The sequence below is a fragment of the Gouania willdenowi genome, chromosome 13 (assembly GCF_900634775.1).
Source record: "Gouania willdenowi chromosome 13, fGouWil2.1, whole genome shotgun sequence".
NCBI classification, from domain to species: Eukaryota; Metazoa; Chordata; class Actinopteri; order Blenniiformes; family Gobiesocidae; genus Gouania; species Gouania willdenowi.
In genome coordinates, this window is record NC_041056.1 from 43,869,120 (window position 1) to 43,887,827 (window position 18,708).

The window sequence follows — 18,708 nt, forward strand, 5'->3', positions numbered from 1 at the left end:
TGTTACTTGGCCTGAGGAGACTCTTGCGCTGAAATCATTGTAATAGTCCATAATGAGGTTGCAGATCTTCCCAGGAACGTGGTGTCTTGTCAGTGCTGTTTCAACAAGCTTATGCGGGATAGATCCGTAGGCATTGGTTAAGTCAAGCCAGAGAGCTGCCAAATCTCCTTTGTTTTCCCTTGCCTCCCGGATCAACTGCGTCACCACTCCTGTATGCTCCAGGCACCCAGGCACTCCAGGAACGCCCCCCTTCTGGACAGAGGTGTCTATGTAGGCATTCTTCAAGAGGAACTCGGTTAGTCGTTGGGACACTATCTTAAAGAAAATTAAGAGTTTTCCTTCGCGATCCAGACGCCTTCGGCGGGTCTCCACTGTGTGGCAACTTTCCCTCTCTGCCATATCACCTTCAAGATCTTCAACAGACGCTCGAGGAGCCGTGGACACTGCTTGTAGACCTTGTAGGTGTAGGAGGAGATGAGTTATTATTAATGGGTTATATAACTAAGAATATTAATTATGATTATTAATATTACTTCAAATTTGCGGGGTGCCACTCCTTTTAACAGGAGAAATATGTCTAAGTTTTTAGACTAAACTCATCAATGTGAAACCAGGGAAAAGTGAATTCTACCAGCAAATCTACACCATAATCACAGCTTTAATGAATCAGAGGAATCAAAGATTATGTTTAACCTTTTATTCAAAAGTCAACAATTAACACAGTCAAAATATCAATTGAAATGGGATAATTAAATCATGATGAAATGCATTTCTAGGCTAATAAAAGTGAGGATTATATGTAATAAAGTGAAATCACTAATCTAGGAGGATGCTAATCTACTAAATATTGAATAAAATTGCAGGATACATATTCGAATAATAAGATCATAAAATCAAAGAATAAAATAAAGAGAGCTCATAACAAGGAGAGGAGGACGGACAAGGGGGAGACGAACCAACATGAATGAGTTGTACTGTGTGTGTAGCATGTTGTTAGTGCGCGTAAGTTTGTAGTTATGGAGATATGTATGTGATCTATTGTAGGTGAAGTTGCTGATGAAAGTTCATTCTTGTACCTTGAAGCTGGTGTCAGGGTTGGACCTGGAGGTGCTGTTTGAAGAAATACAGCCGGACGTGCCACCGTTGGTTCTGTTTCGGTTCCACAGAATTTAGCCCCTTCAGCCGATCCGGGCGGTTAGGCCTTCGCAGCTGGCTTAGATAATGGCTCTTGGCTAACCACAACGGGTCGCGGGCCGGGCTTCCTTTCGGCTGTTACGCACGTCACTAGGTGCCGGATTCGTCCGAACCAAGCAGCTGTTGACTCCAAAACCTAACTGTTTCAACTAAAAATAAAATGAAATAAATGAAAAGATTGGAACATGAGGGAACACGGGTGAGCATGAACGCCCGCGTCCAAAAACTGAAGTTAGGAACGGCGTTCTTCCTTTTAAAAGCTTATCTTTGGGAGTTGCCTCCTGAAGAGGGAACTTCGTTGATTGGTCTAAAGTTGTCAGCAACTCAGCTGGCTGCCTTTGGGTGTGTGGGGTGTGTGGTATGTGAGTGGAATGACAGACAACAAAGGAAGTTCCTAAACATAAAAGAATGCCTAATAATTAATTCCACATATTTCAAAACATCTTTTCAACATCATATCTTGAAATATCATCTATAATGAAAGAGTTTGATACCAAACATGACTGGAAAATATCCTATAAACACTTTACGAACCGTTTAATGAATTTTACTTGTAATTACTCATAAACATAAATGTCAAAAATCATGTTATGCCTCCTCTTAACTATATGGTCGCAGTAAATACCTCAAACTAACGTTTGTGTTGTTTTCTGGTATTTTTAAGTACTTTTAAATGATAAACACTTTAAAATAGCATTCTGTTGGTTATTGCATTACATGAAACGAGTGTGATTGAACAGGCAATATTTGCAATTTCAATTTCTGTAGAAATCATTCCAAAAATGTTTTCATTTGTAATTTTTCAGTCAAACACATGTCCTTTGTTCTCATTTGAGCGGGAGAACTGGGATTATTCTATCGTCCTGTGTAACCATTGGTGTGGGTTCGAGAGGTGATAGCATCTGCAGGGGGTCGGAGCCCAGAGTTTGAAAACTTAGCATGTAAACATTGACTGACTGTTTCCCTTTTGATCGTAAGGTCGCAGAGAGGTGATAACAGGAGGAAGACTGTCCTTGGATTCTCCTGTGCTTTGTTCGGCAGGAAGGGGAGAAGACCCCCCTTGGGGCACGTTTGCATTTCACCGTAGGAGGCAGACTCTCTGACTCCACGGACTGGTGCAGCCAAATGTTCTAAGTCCAGATCAACTTGGGGGTTTAGTTTCCTACATAGGGTACACCACTTGGGCCGGGAACAGAACTAGATCTTGCAGTTTTCACTACTCCCTTAACCTCTGCCAGGGTGGGCTCATTGCTGTTGAGTTGGGATATTGGTTCTGGAGGTGTCACCAGTGCCTCAAACGGGGCCAAGATCTTGATCTCTTGAAGTGTCACTGAAGGTGGCATTGAGATGATGGTCGATCTCTTCTATAGGGCAAGCGAGGTGGCCACTTCGCTTCTGGCCCAGTAGCCTCTTAGTGAAGACGAAGGGGTTGCCAATGAAGGCACTTTGCTTCCGAGCCCTTTCCTTTCCCCTCCTTCTGTGCCTTTCAGCCCTTCTCAACGTGATGAGCTTCTTTCTTACGATGTTAGTGAGCTCCGACAGAGCTGGTCTCTCCTCTTTCTTGGCTGCCTTAAACTGGCGTCTCAAGGATATGAGTTCTTGCCTCAACTGGCTTATCTTGGCTTCCCGACGATTGAGTTTTGCTGTGTTTCTAACCCCTTCCTTCTGTTCCACTCCAAAATGCTCAGCTCCTATGCACATTATGAGGGAGCACATGGTTTGGAGTTTCTGTTCAGCGTCACCCTTCGAAATGCAATCCAGGGTTTTGTCCACGTCCTCATCAAGCATGGTCCACTCCTTGCTGTTCGCAACAGGCCATTTCCCCCTGCGATGTTCAGATTTCTTGCTTAGTGGGGGGATTTGTGTTGCTTGGAGGTTCCGGGTACTGTGGGGAGACTCCGGACCTGGCTCCTCCTCCGTCTGACCAGGTTCTGCAGCAGGCACAACAAAGACTGTTGCATCAGCTGCTGTTCCTGAGCGTCGCTTCACTTGTTCCCTCTTGAGGCAGGCCATCTTAGTCTGGTGGATCTTCAGACCTCTCTAGTTCTTGCAGACCTTGCCGCATATGCAGACTGCGCTCGTAATCCATTGTCCATTTGTCCATTTGCTTGGGTCATAACCAGTAATTCTGTCCGGTTGGATGCTCATCCTCCCCCCCTCTCGGGCATCCCTGGGGGTATTCTCTTGTAGGGTTCTTCGTAGCAAGCTTTGGGTGCCCCCCTCGCGGGAGCTGTAGGTCAGGAGGCTGGCCTTTCCTACCCCGGTTGCCGTCTCTCCGGGCTGTCCACTGTCTCTCCAGTTGTCACCACTCTTTTCGTGGACGTCATCCAGCCTTTCCTGGAGGTCACTGGCAAAGCCAGATGTGATAGAACTCAAATACACCTCACGGTGATACTTGGACACGTCATCAGTGATGCGCAATAAACGTTCAGCACATTGAAAAAATATCATCATGATATTTTTGTGCTTAATCAGTTTTACCCATCACCTTAGGAAAAGTCATGAAAACAAAACAAAGTCAACGATTATTTTATGACTGATAAACATTGAATTGGGTCTAATTGACCCCAAAGATAATGGGAGGGTTAAATAGCGTGTTGTAATGGAAGTCTTAGTAAACCTCAAACAACAGATGAACACAAACTGTATAATTTATGACCAACTCTTTGTTTATGTGTTTGTTTGTTTGTGCAGTGCTAATGATGACCGTTGTGCACTGTCTCTACAGGTAACTGATGGAACAACATGTGGCTCTGACACCACATCAGTGTGTGTCCAGGGTCGGTGTGTGAAGGCAGGATGTGACCAGATCATTGGTTCTAACAAAAGGATGGACAAGTGTGGAGTGTGTGAAGGAAGTGGACTGAGCTGTAGGAAAATCACTGGTTCCTACACCAAGGCCAGGTGAGTTCATACAAACACCATCAATCTATTATTAGTTAGCTAGGGCAGGGCTTCTCAACCTTGGGGTCAGGACCGCATTTGGGGTCGTGAGACACTGCTGATTGCTTATTTCACTATTTTTCTACAACTCCACCAAACTCACCATATTTTATCATATTTTAATCACTTTTTCTTTCCATATTTTTGCTCCATTTAATGTATTTTTGCACATTTCTCCCATTTCTGAAACTTCTACATCACATTTCAATGACTTTTCTGCAATTTTTTTACTTTCCAGACATGTTCATCATTTATAAACCCTTTCTACCACTTTTGCACCTAATGTCACATATGTTGATCCATTATTGTCACTTTTAACATTTTTTCAACATATTTCATGATTATTTTTGCCAAGTTAACTTGTGGTGCACGCACACACAAACACTCGTCATGCGCACACACAAACACTCATAATGTGCACACACTTAAACATTTGTGATGCGCGCGCACACAAAAACTCGTGCCCGCACACACACACACAAACACTCGTGTTGCGCGCACACAAAAAACACTTGTGGTGTGCGTACACTTAAACACTCGTGCGTAGGGTTGGGTATCGGTTGGGTTTTATCTGATATTGGTGCCTACTCTGTATTTTTTAAACGGTTCCCGTGCTTAAACGGTACTTATACCGGTACTTTTTAAATTATTTTTTTCTTTTGTCTGCACATGCTGTCAAAGGTCAACACTACGAAGAAGTGCAATCTTTTATAGACAGCAATGCATGTTTTGTTATTGCAATTAAATAAATGAATTTATTTTTTTGCATAATTGTGACCATCACCAGCCCTCCCTAAGGAAGGTAATAAACACTTTATTAAAGAGAGAATATAAAAAGAGAGAGCAGTGTTACACCTGAGTGAACAGAATTAGAATAGTTAATGTGTGATGATATAAATGTGTGTATGACCAGTTCTAGATCTGATTTTAGTCATAAATGTCTGACTTTAGAGATATTTCTCAGATGATAAAAACAGTTTTTAGTCAGTAGATGACAGTGACCCTCCAAAGGTTTCTGAGGCTGGTTTTAACAGATGAGCCCAGATCACCAAGAGTTTTTAATGTCCACTTTAATATGTCCCTTAACATGTTTAAACAACATTTATTTATTTTACATTTATTTCACAGACTTGATTTGCACTGAATATATTTCCTTTTTTTTTTTACAATCATTTTGTTGCCTAGCTTAAAATAAATAATTTTAAAATGTCTTGAGGACAAAGCTGCCTTAATTTAGTTATCGTGGTTGATTAAATAATTAAAGAATTTAACTTTTTAATGTTCTGTCATTTCAGACAGTTTTGAACAACTTTTTTATAGTTGACCTTTATTTAAATGTCTTTGTGACACAAGGAAGTAATCCAAATGTAATTTAACTTAGTTACTTTCTTAAGACAGTATTTAAGTAACTTTTTTTGAAAACTAGTAATTTGTAACTTTTCAAAGTAACTTACCCAACCCTGCTCTTAACGTTGTTTTCTGTCCTCAGCTTTGGATACAGTGACATCGTCACCATTCCTATCGGTGCTACAAACATCGACGTCAAACAGCGAAGCCACAAAAACGGAGTCAAACATGACGGTAACTTCCTGGCCATAAAGAGAGAGAGTGGGGATTACATCCTGAACGGTAACTACTCTGTGTCCATGGTGGAGCTAGACATCCCCGTGCTGGGGGCGGTGCTACGCTACAGTGGTTCTGGTAACTCCCTGGAGAGGATCCAGAGCTTCAGGCAGCTCAAAGAGGCTATAACCATCCAACTGTTGGTCACAGGGGGGGAAACAAACCCCCCCAAGGTCAAGTACTCCTTCTTTATCCCCCGAGATGTTGTCTTCAGTAAATCCAAAGAAAAGAAAGACTTTCTACCATCGTTGCATATGATCCAGCCGTTTGGCATGCCTGAGTGGGTCCTGGGGGAGTGGTCTGAGTGCTCCAAGAGCTGTGGGTCTGGGTGGTCCCGCAGGAACGTGGAGTGTTGGGACAGCAAAGGCTTTTCCTCCAGTCTGTGTGATAAAGCCCTGAAGCCTGTGGACATACGGCCCTGTGGGGACCTGCCCTGTCCCATGTGGCAGATGGGACCGTGGTCCGCCTGCTCACGAACATGTGGCCAAGGCGAGCGCCGACGCAGCATTTTCTGTATAGACTACACGGGAAAGACTGTGGAGTCGCACAAGTGTGACCCAAACAAAGTCCCAGACCCGGTGTCTGCGGATTGTTTCCACCAGGACTGCTCATGAGACATGTGAACGGAGAACTTTCCTTTCCTGGTGTGGATCACAGATTCACAGGTTCCAGTTCCTCAAGAACAAACGCTCCAGTTATCAGGAGACACAGAACAATAGGGGCGCGCCACACTGAGCCCTAAGTGTCACTTTATCACACCCCACAGGTACGTCCAGAGGAAAAAATGTAACCCTCCTTTTATCCTCAAACACATTTTAACCTTTTAGTGCAGCAGATTAATCTCATATTTCAAGAGAATCGTTCACTTTGGTAGAAAAGCATGACGTTTGGCACAGATCTTCCCTAAGAGCCACTATTTTGGAAAAAAGCATTGACCACTCAAAAATTCAATATGGCAGAAATTTTTCAAGATGTTCCATCATTGCTATTCAATCGGGCCAGATGAGGTGTCAGCAGAAAGGTCTGGTCCTCCCAAGTCCAAATATGTGCATCCCTCCCGTGCAGAGTTAGAACTGCGCCCGCTAGAGGCGAAACACAACCACGGTGCAAAAAAATTGCTTATTTTGTAAAAAATGTGGCACGTTTTGTTTTCCCGGTGGAGTATGAGCAAAGGGAGCGACTTTGATACTACTTTCTCCTATTAACTGAGGTTACCCCTGGTGCAGGAAAACACCAAACACCTGCAGCCTCAGGAGAACCAGACCTTTCTGCTGACACCTCGTTTGTCCCGATCCAAGCATTTTTTGGTTATATAATAACCATTGAATAGCAATGGCGGCCATCTTGAAAAATGGCTGCCCTATTGAATTGTGACCAACGCGTTTTTCCAAAATAGTGGCTCTTAAAGAGTATCTGCTTTTATAACAAAGTGAATGTTTTTTTTACTAATCTGCTGCATTAATGGGGTCAATGTGACCCCAGGGATATTTGTTTTAGTGTCAGACACTTTGTTTATTTGTTGAATCCATGAATAAGGCCTTGATAATGAAACCTTGACCTGTTCTCTAGCGCCACCATCAGGACAAACTTTTATATTACAATAATTTATCTGAAAGAGTTTTCATCCAAATCTTCTGAAATTTACTGAAAACATTAATGAGGACTAGAGTATGAACCCTATTGGTTGTGGTGATATGACATTTGACCTTTGACCAGGTCAGTGAGGATGTAAGGTTACACAGCTAAAACAGCTTGGGGTCAAATTGACGCCCAGCTTAACACTAATGTGCAACATGTGTTCAGCACATTGAAAAATATATCATCATCATCATCATAATGTTATGCTTAATTGTACCCATCAAATTAGCAAAAAAAAAGGTTTTTGATTGGTAAACATGAATAGGGGTCACTTTGACCCCAAGGATAATAGGAGGGTTAAATAAAAGTCCAGGTCAGAGAAAGAGGTTGATCCAGAGCATAGACATATTTATCCAAACTTGTTTGATTAGATTTTTATGTTAATTTTTTCTATTGTCTGTAGGAGAGAAATGTTTCTTATGATAGGGTTTTCTTTTTCATGTTTCAACTGCCAGTTTTCCTCAGAGGCATCTGCTGATCTCATTGGTCTCTGGTCTCCCCACACCCTGGGACTCTGTTCTTCAGAGACCATGGGTCAACAGGAGGTGTGGCCAAACTGACACAACTGTCAAGTTGGCCACGCCCAGAAAGAACTAATATGGACACATGAAAGCAATCAGCAGACGCTTCTGAGGAAGACTGGCAGTCAAAACTTGTCAGGAGGTGAAAGTAAATTTCCTGAATAAAAGAAAACCTTTAACATATTATTTAAAAAAAAAAGACAAAATGAACTTTCTGGAGTTATTACAGAGAATGGTTTCTATTGAATTATGTAGTTGGTCGTTATTTTTCAGCCCAAATTATTATGTGTTGTATCAAAGGATGTCTGAGGATCACCTAATAATAGACTTCTCACTGATGATATCCAATATAACCACTATTGATATTTGAAACTCTTTACAAGTATCTACCTCAGGATTTAAGGTGCCCAGATTATTAACACTTTTCTGCTTTGATTTCTTTTATGAGATAGTAACAATCACCAAAGTTGAGTTAATAAATGTGTTTCAATGAGTTTCATGGAGCCCTGAAAAGGAAACGACAGCGAGAGACCGTGAGAGGAAACCCTGCATGAGGCATGGCGGAGGATGCATCATGCTTTGCAGCTACAATCTAGATATAAGTTTTCATCTTCACCTTTGAGAATTTACTGTTGAATAAAGAAAAGCAATGACAGGGTTGATTGAATGAAAAAGATCAGAGTCAAACCTCCTCTTTTCTCAGTGATCTGATCAATAATTCTTATCAATAATTCTGATCAGATCATGATGTCAAACTCATTTTAGTTCAGGGGCCAAATATGGACCAGTTTAATCTGAAGAGGGCCACAGATTTTAGGTGGAATAAGACGTTAATGTGCCCTGGTTTATACTTCCACCTATAAATGATGAAGGTCAAGTATTTCCCAAATTTTAGGAATTTGGGAAAATGTTGTGGAATAATTTGAGGACAATTTGCCAGATTTCAGAACAATTTCAGATTAAAAACGGCTGCTGTCAAGTGATAAAACTGAGCTCTGCAAATATTGTGGATTAGGAAATGAATTTTTTTATCAGTTTTTGTAGAGCATAAATTATTGTGTAAATTACCAAATAATCCAGTTGTAGTTATTTCAGATTCAGCAATTTAATTAAACTTGACAATATTTTTAGAGGATTACATTTTTTCCTTTGTTTATATCACATGAATGCAGTTATGGTTAATTTCAAATTGTGGAAAGAACTCTCAATATTTCCACAAATCTTGAAATTCCTCTCAAACAATTCCACAAAATTCTTCTAAATTCCACAAAATTTGATAACAGAATCAATTATTTTGGAAGTGAATTAAACTGATATTAAAAAAAACTGTTCATATCTATAATCTGTGACCCACTTTAGATCAAACTGGTCCATATTTGGCCCCTGAACTAAATGATTTAAACATAATAATGTGTTTTATTAGATCTACTAATAAGTACATGTTAAAGGTTTTCGGACAGATTTATAAAAACAGTGGAGGATCTTTTTAAGGTTTTGTCTAAATCATAAAAAGTACTTTTGATGTAATCCTGCTAACAGACGAACACATGAATAAATCTGAGCTCTAATATAGCTTAGCTCTGATTGGCTTAAAACCCTCCAATGGCCAGTCAGTGTGTGTGTGTGTGTGTGTGTGTGTGGCTGCTTTATTTCTTCACACACCATAACGTGACTGCTATTAAATGTCATGACATGTATAATAAGCTAAATGCTGTTATTTTATGATGAGTTCAACTCAGAAGTGTGTTTTAATCAAACCTGTGATGTTTATGGTTTGTTTTGTCGTCGTGTTTTGGTCCAGTCGCTATAGTCCACACTGTCTGCGATGCTAACAGCTAATGCTAAGTTAAATTATTCACTTTATAGCTCATTTCTATATGAAAAGTAACATTTTATGCATTTTTTAAAATGTGTGCGTGAATCAGGGTTGGGGTCAATTACATTTTTAAATTACAATTACATCTTCAATTAGCAATGTTTAATTACAACTCAATTATGATTACAGTAACTGGCATTTTTTACAACTACAATTATTTTCTGCCTGAAAGACAATTACAATTCCAACGGCAACTGATTTTATTTCAATTACAATTCTAATTACACCATAATTGTAATTAATTATCAGTTACGTGATTACAATTATAATTGATCCCAACCCTGGCGTGAATCATAGAGCTCACTATTGTGTGTGTGTGTGTGTGTGTGTGTGTGAGGCCTCTATCCCTTCAGTGAAGGACCATTATTTTTTATAATTACAGTTTCCTTTTTAAGTTATTTATTTTTTGTAAAGTTATTATTTTGGTTGCTGTAATAATTTGATGTGACATTTATGTAGAGTTTTCAATTAAACACATTTACATCAAACTGTGTCACTTCCTGTTTGTGAGCTCACTTAAAGTGTTTTGTTTTTGAGTCAGAAAAATGTAACTTTAATTTATTGCTTAATACAAGCAGGATTTGAATGATTTTCAAACACTTTTAGTTCCTCCATGTTCTGGTTTCAATGTTTCAGAGTTTTTCAAACTAAAATCAAACATGATGTGGTGGATTCCCACATGTCTTCAAGAAATTAAACATATTTTTAAACAATTTGAGCCCATTTTTGTTTATCTTTTTACCATTTTTCTGCCACTAAACCAAACTCATCATATTTTAACCTATTTTCATCACTTTTTCTTTCCATATTTTTGCTCCTTTTACTGTATTTTTGCTACATTTCACCTATTTCTGACACTTCTACATCACATTTCAATGACTTTTCTACACTTTTTTTCCACTTTCCAGACATGTTCATCACTTTTACACCTAATGTCACATATGTTGACCCATTATTGTCACTTCTAACCTATTTTTACCATATTTTATCATTATTTTTGCTAATTTAACCACATTCACCATTTCTGCCACTTTTCAGCCAATATTGACTCTTTGAACCCATTTTTACCACTTTTTCTGTCTGTTTTTTTAACCATTTTCTGGTAACTCTTTGTACACGTGTTCCAAACTAAGAAGAGAAGAGGATGAAAACAACTGAGATTCTATTTTCCAAACATGATGAAGAGAAAAACTGTTAAATTCTAAGTTTCATTTAGCAGATGCTTTAGTCAAAGTGACGTACAACACAAGCAGAGCTGGAACAAACATTTCTTAGAAAACACTCACAACTGTTTGTTGTTAACATTACATAATGACATGACTTACATAAGACCAGAGCAGTGTGTCTGTTTTAGCACCAATCATCAGGAGGAATGTGACCCTGTCCACTGACCTCATGTTTAGAACCTCTACATCAGTGTAAGCCTCACGGGGGGGCATTCATGGGCAGTGCCCCCCCAGCTGACCTACTGTCCCCCCCCCCCACACACACACTCACAGACTCTTCACGGCCACTACAGGGGGATCTTTTTATTAATCAAAGATATCTGATTGGCTATCAACTGACTGTATCCATTCACTGACAGCGTACAGGAGTCTGCTACATAGATATAATATACTGTGGTGTCATTGTTTAACATGTGTGCTATTGAACGTACCCTAGAGCTGTTGTAATGTATATGTCTATGTCCTGCTCTGTTGATTCATGTGATGTCACTCACATTACTGCATCGTCACAAAGCTAAAGCGCTAAATTCTGATGGAGAACAGAAAACTAGAGAATCTGACGTCTGAAATCATCAAAATGTTCATATTTTGTATAGTTTACGGATGCTCCAATCGTTCTGAGAAAATAAAAATAGATTTTATAGAGAACTGAAGTTTGTCATTCACAAAGGTGATAAATGTAAAAAGCTCACAGAACAACGCCGTAAAAAGTGGATTTTAAACCTACGTCTGTGGTCAGGAGGAGCAGAGTCTGCTGATGCTGTAGCGACCACTTCATAAGGTATGTTAGCTTAGCGAGCTTTACATAGTTTACATAGTATCAGGAATCCATGTACCCTTTGTTCTTTGGTTATTCCGTTTTAAAACCAAATCAAAATAACAAATAAACGATGTGGTTATTTTGTTTTTGTGATTTAAACCAAAAAAGAAAAAAGAAAAACCAGATAAACAGCGTTTTTCTGTTTTTTTTTTTTTTTTAACGTGTTCTATTTGTGTGATATTTATGGTGAAATTAGAACTAGAACTGAAGTCCACTACACCTGGTTTCCCTCCCCAGGTCCTGGACCAGGTCTCCTCACATAATAAGAGGATTAATTTCATCAGTCTGTGGATGTTTTAGGAAAAAGCTGCTCACGCTGTAGTTTTGTTTCATGGTGTTACGATCTAAATAGTATCTATATAAACTGGTGACTGACTATTAACTGTGAGGCTGGGGGGAGGGGTTAGAAGCTACTCGGTGACCCCCGCAATTTTCTTCATGCCCCCCCAGTTAATGCTGCCTGGCACTGACTCTGCTGTCCATACACATCAATGAGTGAATAAGAAAGAAACTAGTAAGTCCTACATAAAATACTATAAGTGTAACCAATGGGAAGGCAGGGGTTGTTTTTTGGTGAAGTAAATATCACCGCATTAGTCTGGCAAGAATATGAACAGAGGCCAAAGTAGTAGAAAAAAAATGTTATTTTATTTATCTTCAACAATCATAATAAAAATACTTTTTTATTTCATGATATGGTTTAAAAGCTTGACATACAAAAATATAATAAACTTTCAACACCAACAAAACTTTACCAAACAAGGTGAAGTTTAGAAAATGAAAATATTAACAAACTTAAGGTTAGTAACACATGGAAACCCGGTTCCCACAAGGGCCCAGGGCACCTCCTCAATGCAAACTCCATCCATAGCATTTAGCACGCTACAGTACAGCCTAGGAGCCCCGAACACGCAGACGCTACGGCGTGCACACCTACTTATAGAGCTTCTAATCAGAGGGCGTGGCTAAGAAAGCGTCCAGTCGACAGAGATGATGCGTTCATGGGATACATGACGGTGGGAAACTACCACACTTTAACTGCCTGGTTACACAGGTACAAGTAAAAAGTAGCTCAATGAAATAATACTCAAAATAAAAGTTACTAATTACTTTCATTGTTGGTAATAAATCTTGGTACGTGTCCCTTACATACAGTAAATATCTGATTAGAAACTTCATAAGGAAGAAACACAATCTACCACAAATACAACTTCATTTATTTTCTACAAAAACATCTGTAGAAAATAAAAGGTTTATAAACATTAAGTATAAATACATTTATGAACTCTAAAACAGAGAAAATAACCTCCATTCAATGCTGTTTTGGTGCCGTACATTACATTTAATCTGATTGGTCAGATATGATGTGATACATTAGGTTTAATCTGATTGGTCACATATGATGTGATACATTAGGTTTAATCTGATTGGTCGGCTATGATGTGATACATTACATTTAATCTGATTGGTCTGATATGATGTGATACATAATGTTTAATCTGATTGGTCAGATATGATGTGATACATTACATTTAATCTGATTGGTCACTATGATGTGATACATTATATTTAATCTGATTGGTCAGATATGATGTGATACATTACATTTAATCTGATTGGTCTGATATGATGTGATACATAATGTTTAATCTGATTGGTCTGATATGATGTGATACATTACATTTAATCTGATTGGTCACTATGATGTGATACATTATATTTAATCTGATTGGTCTGATATGATGTGATACATAATGTTTAATCTGATTGGTCAGATATGATGTGATACATTACATTTAATCTGATTGGTCAGATATGATGTGATACATTACATTTAATCTGATTGGTCAGTGTGTCTGTGTTAAACTGATCTATATGTTAGCTGATAAAATTGTCACATTAAATATGTTCTTTAATGTATAACTACTGTAATTCTAATGCATATCCACTGTATTTTGAATGTATATCTACTATATTTTTATTGTATCTAATGTACATCTACTGTATTTCTAATGTATCCAATGTATCTCAACTGTATCTTGAATATGTTTAATATATATCTACTGTATTTCTAATGTATCTAATGTATATCTATTGTATTTCTAATGTATATCTACTGTATTTATAATGTATCTCTAATGTATCTCTAATATGTTTAATATATATCTACTGTATTTCTAATGTATCCAATGTACATCTACTGTATTTCTAATGTATCTAATGTATATCTACTGTATTTCTAATGTATATTTACTGTAATTATAATGTATCTAATGCATATTTACTGTATTTCTAATGTATCCAATGTATATCTACTGTATTTCTAATGTATCTCTATTGTATCTCTAATATATCTAATGTATATCTACTGTATTTCTAATGTATCTCTATTGTATCTCTAATATATCTAATGTATATCTGCTGTGTTTCTAATGAATATCTACTGTATTTTTAATGTATCTAATGTACATCTAATGTGTATTTACTGTAATTCTAATGTATCTAATGTATATCTACTGTATGTCAAATGTATCTTACAGTTGAGGAGCAGCACACACACACACACACACACACACACACACACACACACACACACACACACACACACACACACACACACACACACACACACACACACACAAGGATTCCACATTAGGAACTGATTTTGGTCTAAAACAAAAACGCAACAAAGTAAAATTCACATAATAATAATTTGTGAGGTCGGACTCGATTAAAAAAATGTATGTCATTAATTAATGATTTTGTAAATAATTAATCTAAAGTAATGTCTTAACAATATTTGACACTTGAAGCAACGTTTTGAAATTTAAATGTATTTTGGTAAATGATTGAATCAATGCTGCACTTTTTTAAAAAAAGGCGACTTTGTGTGTGTGTGTGTGTGTGTCTGTGTGTCTGTGTCTGTGTGTGTGTGTGTGTGTATCTGTGTGTCTGTGTGTGTGTGTGTGTGTGTGTGTATCTGTGTGTGTGTGTGTGTGTGTCTGTGTGTGTGTGTGTCTGTGTGTGTGTGTGTGTCTGTCTGTGTGTGTGCGTGTGTGTGTGTGTGTGTCTGTGTGTGTGTGTGTGTGTCTGTGTGTGTGTGTGTGTGTGTGTTGTGTGTGTGTGTGTGTGTGTGTCTGTCTGTGTGTGTGTGTGTGTGTGTGTGTGTGTGTGTGTGTGTGTGTGTGTGTGTGTGTGTGTGTGTGTGTGTGTGTGAATCTGTTCTCAGTTTGTTTGGTAAAGTATCTGTTTTTAATCCAGGGCCATTGCTGACGTCAGCACTTTTGGAGAAGAACTCATCTACATTCCAGAGGAGAGAAAGGATCCAGACCTAACACACACACACACACACACACACACACACACACACACTCTACTAACGCTCTACACTCTCCAACCAGGACAAGCAGAGCCCAAAAGGATATATATGGTCACACGATAAGACCTTAGACCAACACAACCTGTTGATTCTCCAGTGGAGCATCTAACATTTCGTTTATAATGTCTAACGTCTATTGTCTAACATCTAACATCTAACTTCTAACGTCTATAACGTCTATAACGTCTAACGTCTATAACGTCTATAACGTCTGACGTCTATAACGTCAAACGTCTATTGTCTAACGTCTGTCGTCTATAACGTCTAACGTCTATAACGTCTAACGTCTATAACGTCTATGACGTCTATAATGTCTATAAAGTCTAAGGTCGAAGATCTAACGTCTATAACGTCTATAACGTCTATAATGTCTATAACGTCTATAATGTCTATAACGTCTATAACGTCTATAATGTCTAAGGTCTAACGTCTATCGTCAAACGTCTATAACGTCCATAACGTCCATAACATCTATAATGTCTATAACGTTTAAGGTCTAACGTCTAACATCTATAACATCTATAATGTCTATAACATCTAAGGTCTAAGGTCTAACGTCTATAACGTCTATAACGTCTATAACGTCTATAATGTCAATAATGTCTATAATGTCTATAACGTCAAAGGTCTAACGTCTAAAGTTTAATGTCTAACGTCGAACGTCTATAACGTCTATAACGTCAATAATGTCTATAATGTCTATAACGTCTAAGGTCTAACATCTAACGTCTATAATGTTTATAACGTCTGAGGTCTAAGGTCTAACGTTTAGAACATCTATAATGTCTACGGTCTAACTCTGAGGTCTAACGTCTATAATGTCTATAATGTCTAAGGTCTAACGTCAATAAAGTCTATAATGTCAATAACGTCTAAAACGTCTAAAACGTCCAAGGTCGAACGTCTAACGTCTATAACGTCTAAGGTCTAACGTAAATAACATCTATAATGTCTATAACGTCTATGGTCTATAATGTCTATAACATCTATAACGTCTATAATGTCTAAACGTCTAAGGTCTAACGTCTAAGGTCTAACGTCTAACGTCTATAATGTCTATAATGTCAATAATGTTTATTACGTCTAAGGTCTAACGTCTAAGGTTTAATGTCTAACGTCTTACGTCTATAATGTCTATAACGTCTATAACGTCAATAATGTCTATAATATCTATAACGTGTTAGGTCTAACATCTATAACGTCTCTAACGTCTATAACGTTTATAACATCTATAACGTCTATAACGTTTAATGTTAATAACGTCTACAATGTCTAACGTCTATAATGTCTATAACGTCTATGATGTCTATAACGTCTATAATGTCTATAACGTCTAAGGTCAAACTCTGAGGTCTAACGTCTATAACGCCTATAACGTCTAATGTCAATAACGTCTAAAACGTTTATAACGTCTATAACGTCTAAGGTCTAAGGTCTAACGTCTCTAATGTCTATAACGTCGATAAGGTCTATAACATCTATAACGTCTATAACGTCTAATGTTAATAACGTCTACAACGTCTAACGTCTATAATGTCTATAACGTCTATGATGTCTATAACGTCTATAATGTCTATAACGTCTAAGGTCAAACTCTGAGGTCTAACGTCTATAACGCCTATAACGTCTAATGTCAACGTCTAAAACGTTTATAACGTCTATAACGTCTAAGGTCTAAGGTCTAACGTCTCTAATGTCTATAACGTCGATAAGGTCTATAACATCTATAACGTCTATGACGTCTAATGTTAATAACGTCTACAACGTCTAACGTCTATAATGTCTATAACGTCTATAACGTCTATGATGTCTATAACGTCTATAATGTCTATAACGTCTAAGGTCAAACTCTGAGGTCTAACGTCTATAACGCCTATAACGTCTAATGTCAATAACGTCTAAAGCGTTTATAACGTCTATAACATCTAAGGTCTAAGGTCTAACGTCTATAACGTCTATAACGTCTATAACGTCTATAATGTCAATAATGTCTATAATGTCTATAACGTCAAAGGTCTAACGTCTAACGTCTATAATGTCTATAACGTCTGAGGTCTAAGGTCTAACGTTTAAAACATCTATAATGTCTACGGTCTAACTCTGAGGTCTAACGTCTATAATGTCTATAATGTCGATAATGTCTATGACGTCTAAGGTCTAACGTCTATATCGTCTATAATGTCTAAGGTCTAACGTCAATAAAGTCTATAATGTCAATAACGTCTAAAACGTCTAAAACGTCCAAGGTCGAACGTCTAACGTCTATAACGTCTAAGGTCTAACGTAAATAACATCTATAATGTCTATAACGTCTATGGTCTATAATGTCTATAACATCTATAACGTCTATAATGTCTAAAACGTCTAAAACGTCTAAGGTCTAACGTCTAAGGTCTAACGTCTAACGTCTATAATGTCTATAATGTCTATAATGTCTATAATGTCAATAATGTTTATTACGTCTAAGGTCTAACATCTAAGGTTTAACGTCTAATGTTAATAACGTCTACAACGTCTAACGTCTATAATGTCTATAACGTCTATGATGTCTATAACGTCTATAATGTCTATAACGTCTAAGGTCAAACTCTGAGGTCTAACGTCTATAACGCCTATAACGTCTAATGTCAATAACGTCTAAAACGTTTATAACGTCTATAACGTCTAAGGTCTAAGGTCTAACGTCTCTAATGTCTATAACGTCTAAAACGTTTATAACGTCTATAACGTCTAAGGTCTAACGTCTCTAATGTCTATAACGTCTAACGTCTATAACGTCGATAACGTCTATAACGTCTAACGTCTAATGTCTATAACGTCTATGACGTCTATAACGTTTATAACGTCTATAACGTCTATAACGTCTAATGTTAATAACGTCTACAGTGTCTAATATGTCTAAAACGTTTATAACGTCTATAACGTCTATAATGTCTATAACGTCTATAATGTCTATAACGTCTATAACGTCTAAGGTCTAACGTCTAAGGTCTATTACGTCTATAACGTTTATAACATCTATAACGTCTATAACGTCTATAATATCTATAACGTTTATAACGTCTATAACGTCTATCACGTCTAACGTCTAATGTCTATAACGTTAATAACGTTAATAACGTCTATAACGTCTAACGTTTATGACGTCTATAACGTCTATAACGTTTATACCGTGTTTAACGTGTTTAACGTCTATAACGTCTAAAACGTCCAACGTTTATAACGTCTAATGTCTATAATGTCTTTAACGTCTATAATGTCTATAACGTCTATAACGTCTAATGTCTATAACGTTTAAATTGTCTATAATGTCTAAGGTCTAACATCTATAACGTCTAAAACGTCTATGGTCTAAGGTCTAACGTCTATAACATCTATAATGTCTATTACGTCTAACGTCTATATCGTCTATGACATCTATAATGTCTATAACGTCTAGCGTCTATAACGTCTATAACATCTATAACGTCTATAACGTCCATAATGTC

General features: G+C 37.6%; 1 protein-coding gene across 1 annotated transcript in view; it reads left to right on the forward strand.

Annotated features, from left to right (window-relative positions):
* Positions 1-8,930, forward strand: part of LOC114475066 (A disintegrin and metalloproteinase with thrombospondin motifs 8-like) — a 42,782-nt gene extending 33,852 nt beyond the window's left edge. The window contains exons 8-9 of the mRNA XM_028465768.1: positions 3,923-4,098; positions 5,627-8,930. Coding sequence (XP_028321569.1) covers positions 3,923-4,098; positions 5,627-6,374 — 924 coding nt within the window. The 3' untranslated portion in view covers positions 6,375-8,930. The remainder of the gene's footprint in view (positions 1-3,922; positions 4,099-5,626) is intronic.
* The last annotated feature ends 9,778 nt before the right edge of the window (positions 8,931-18,708 follow it).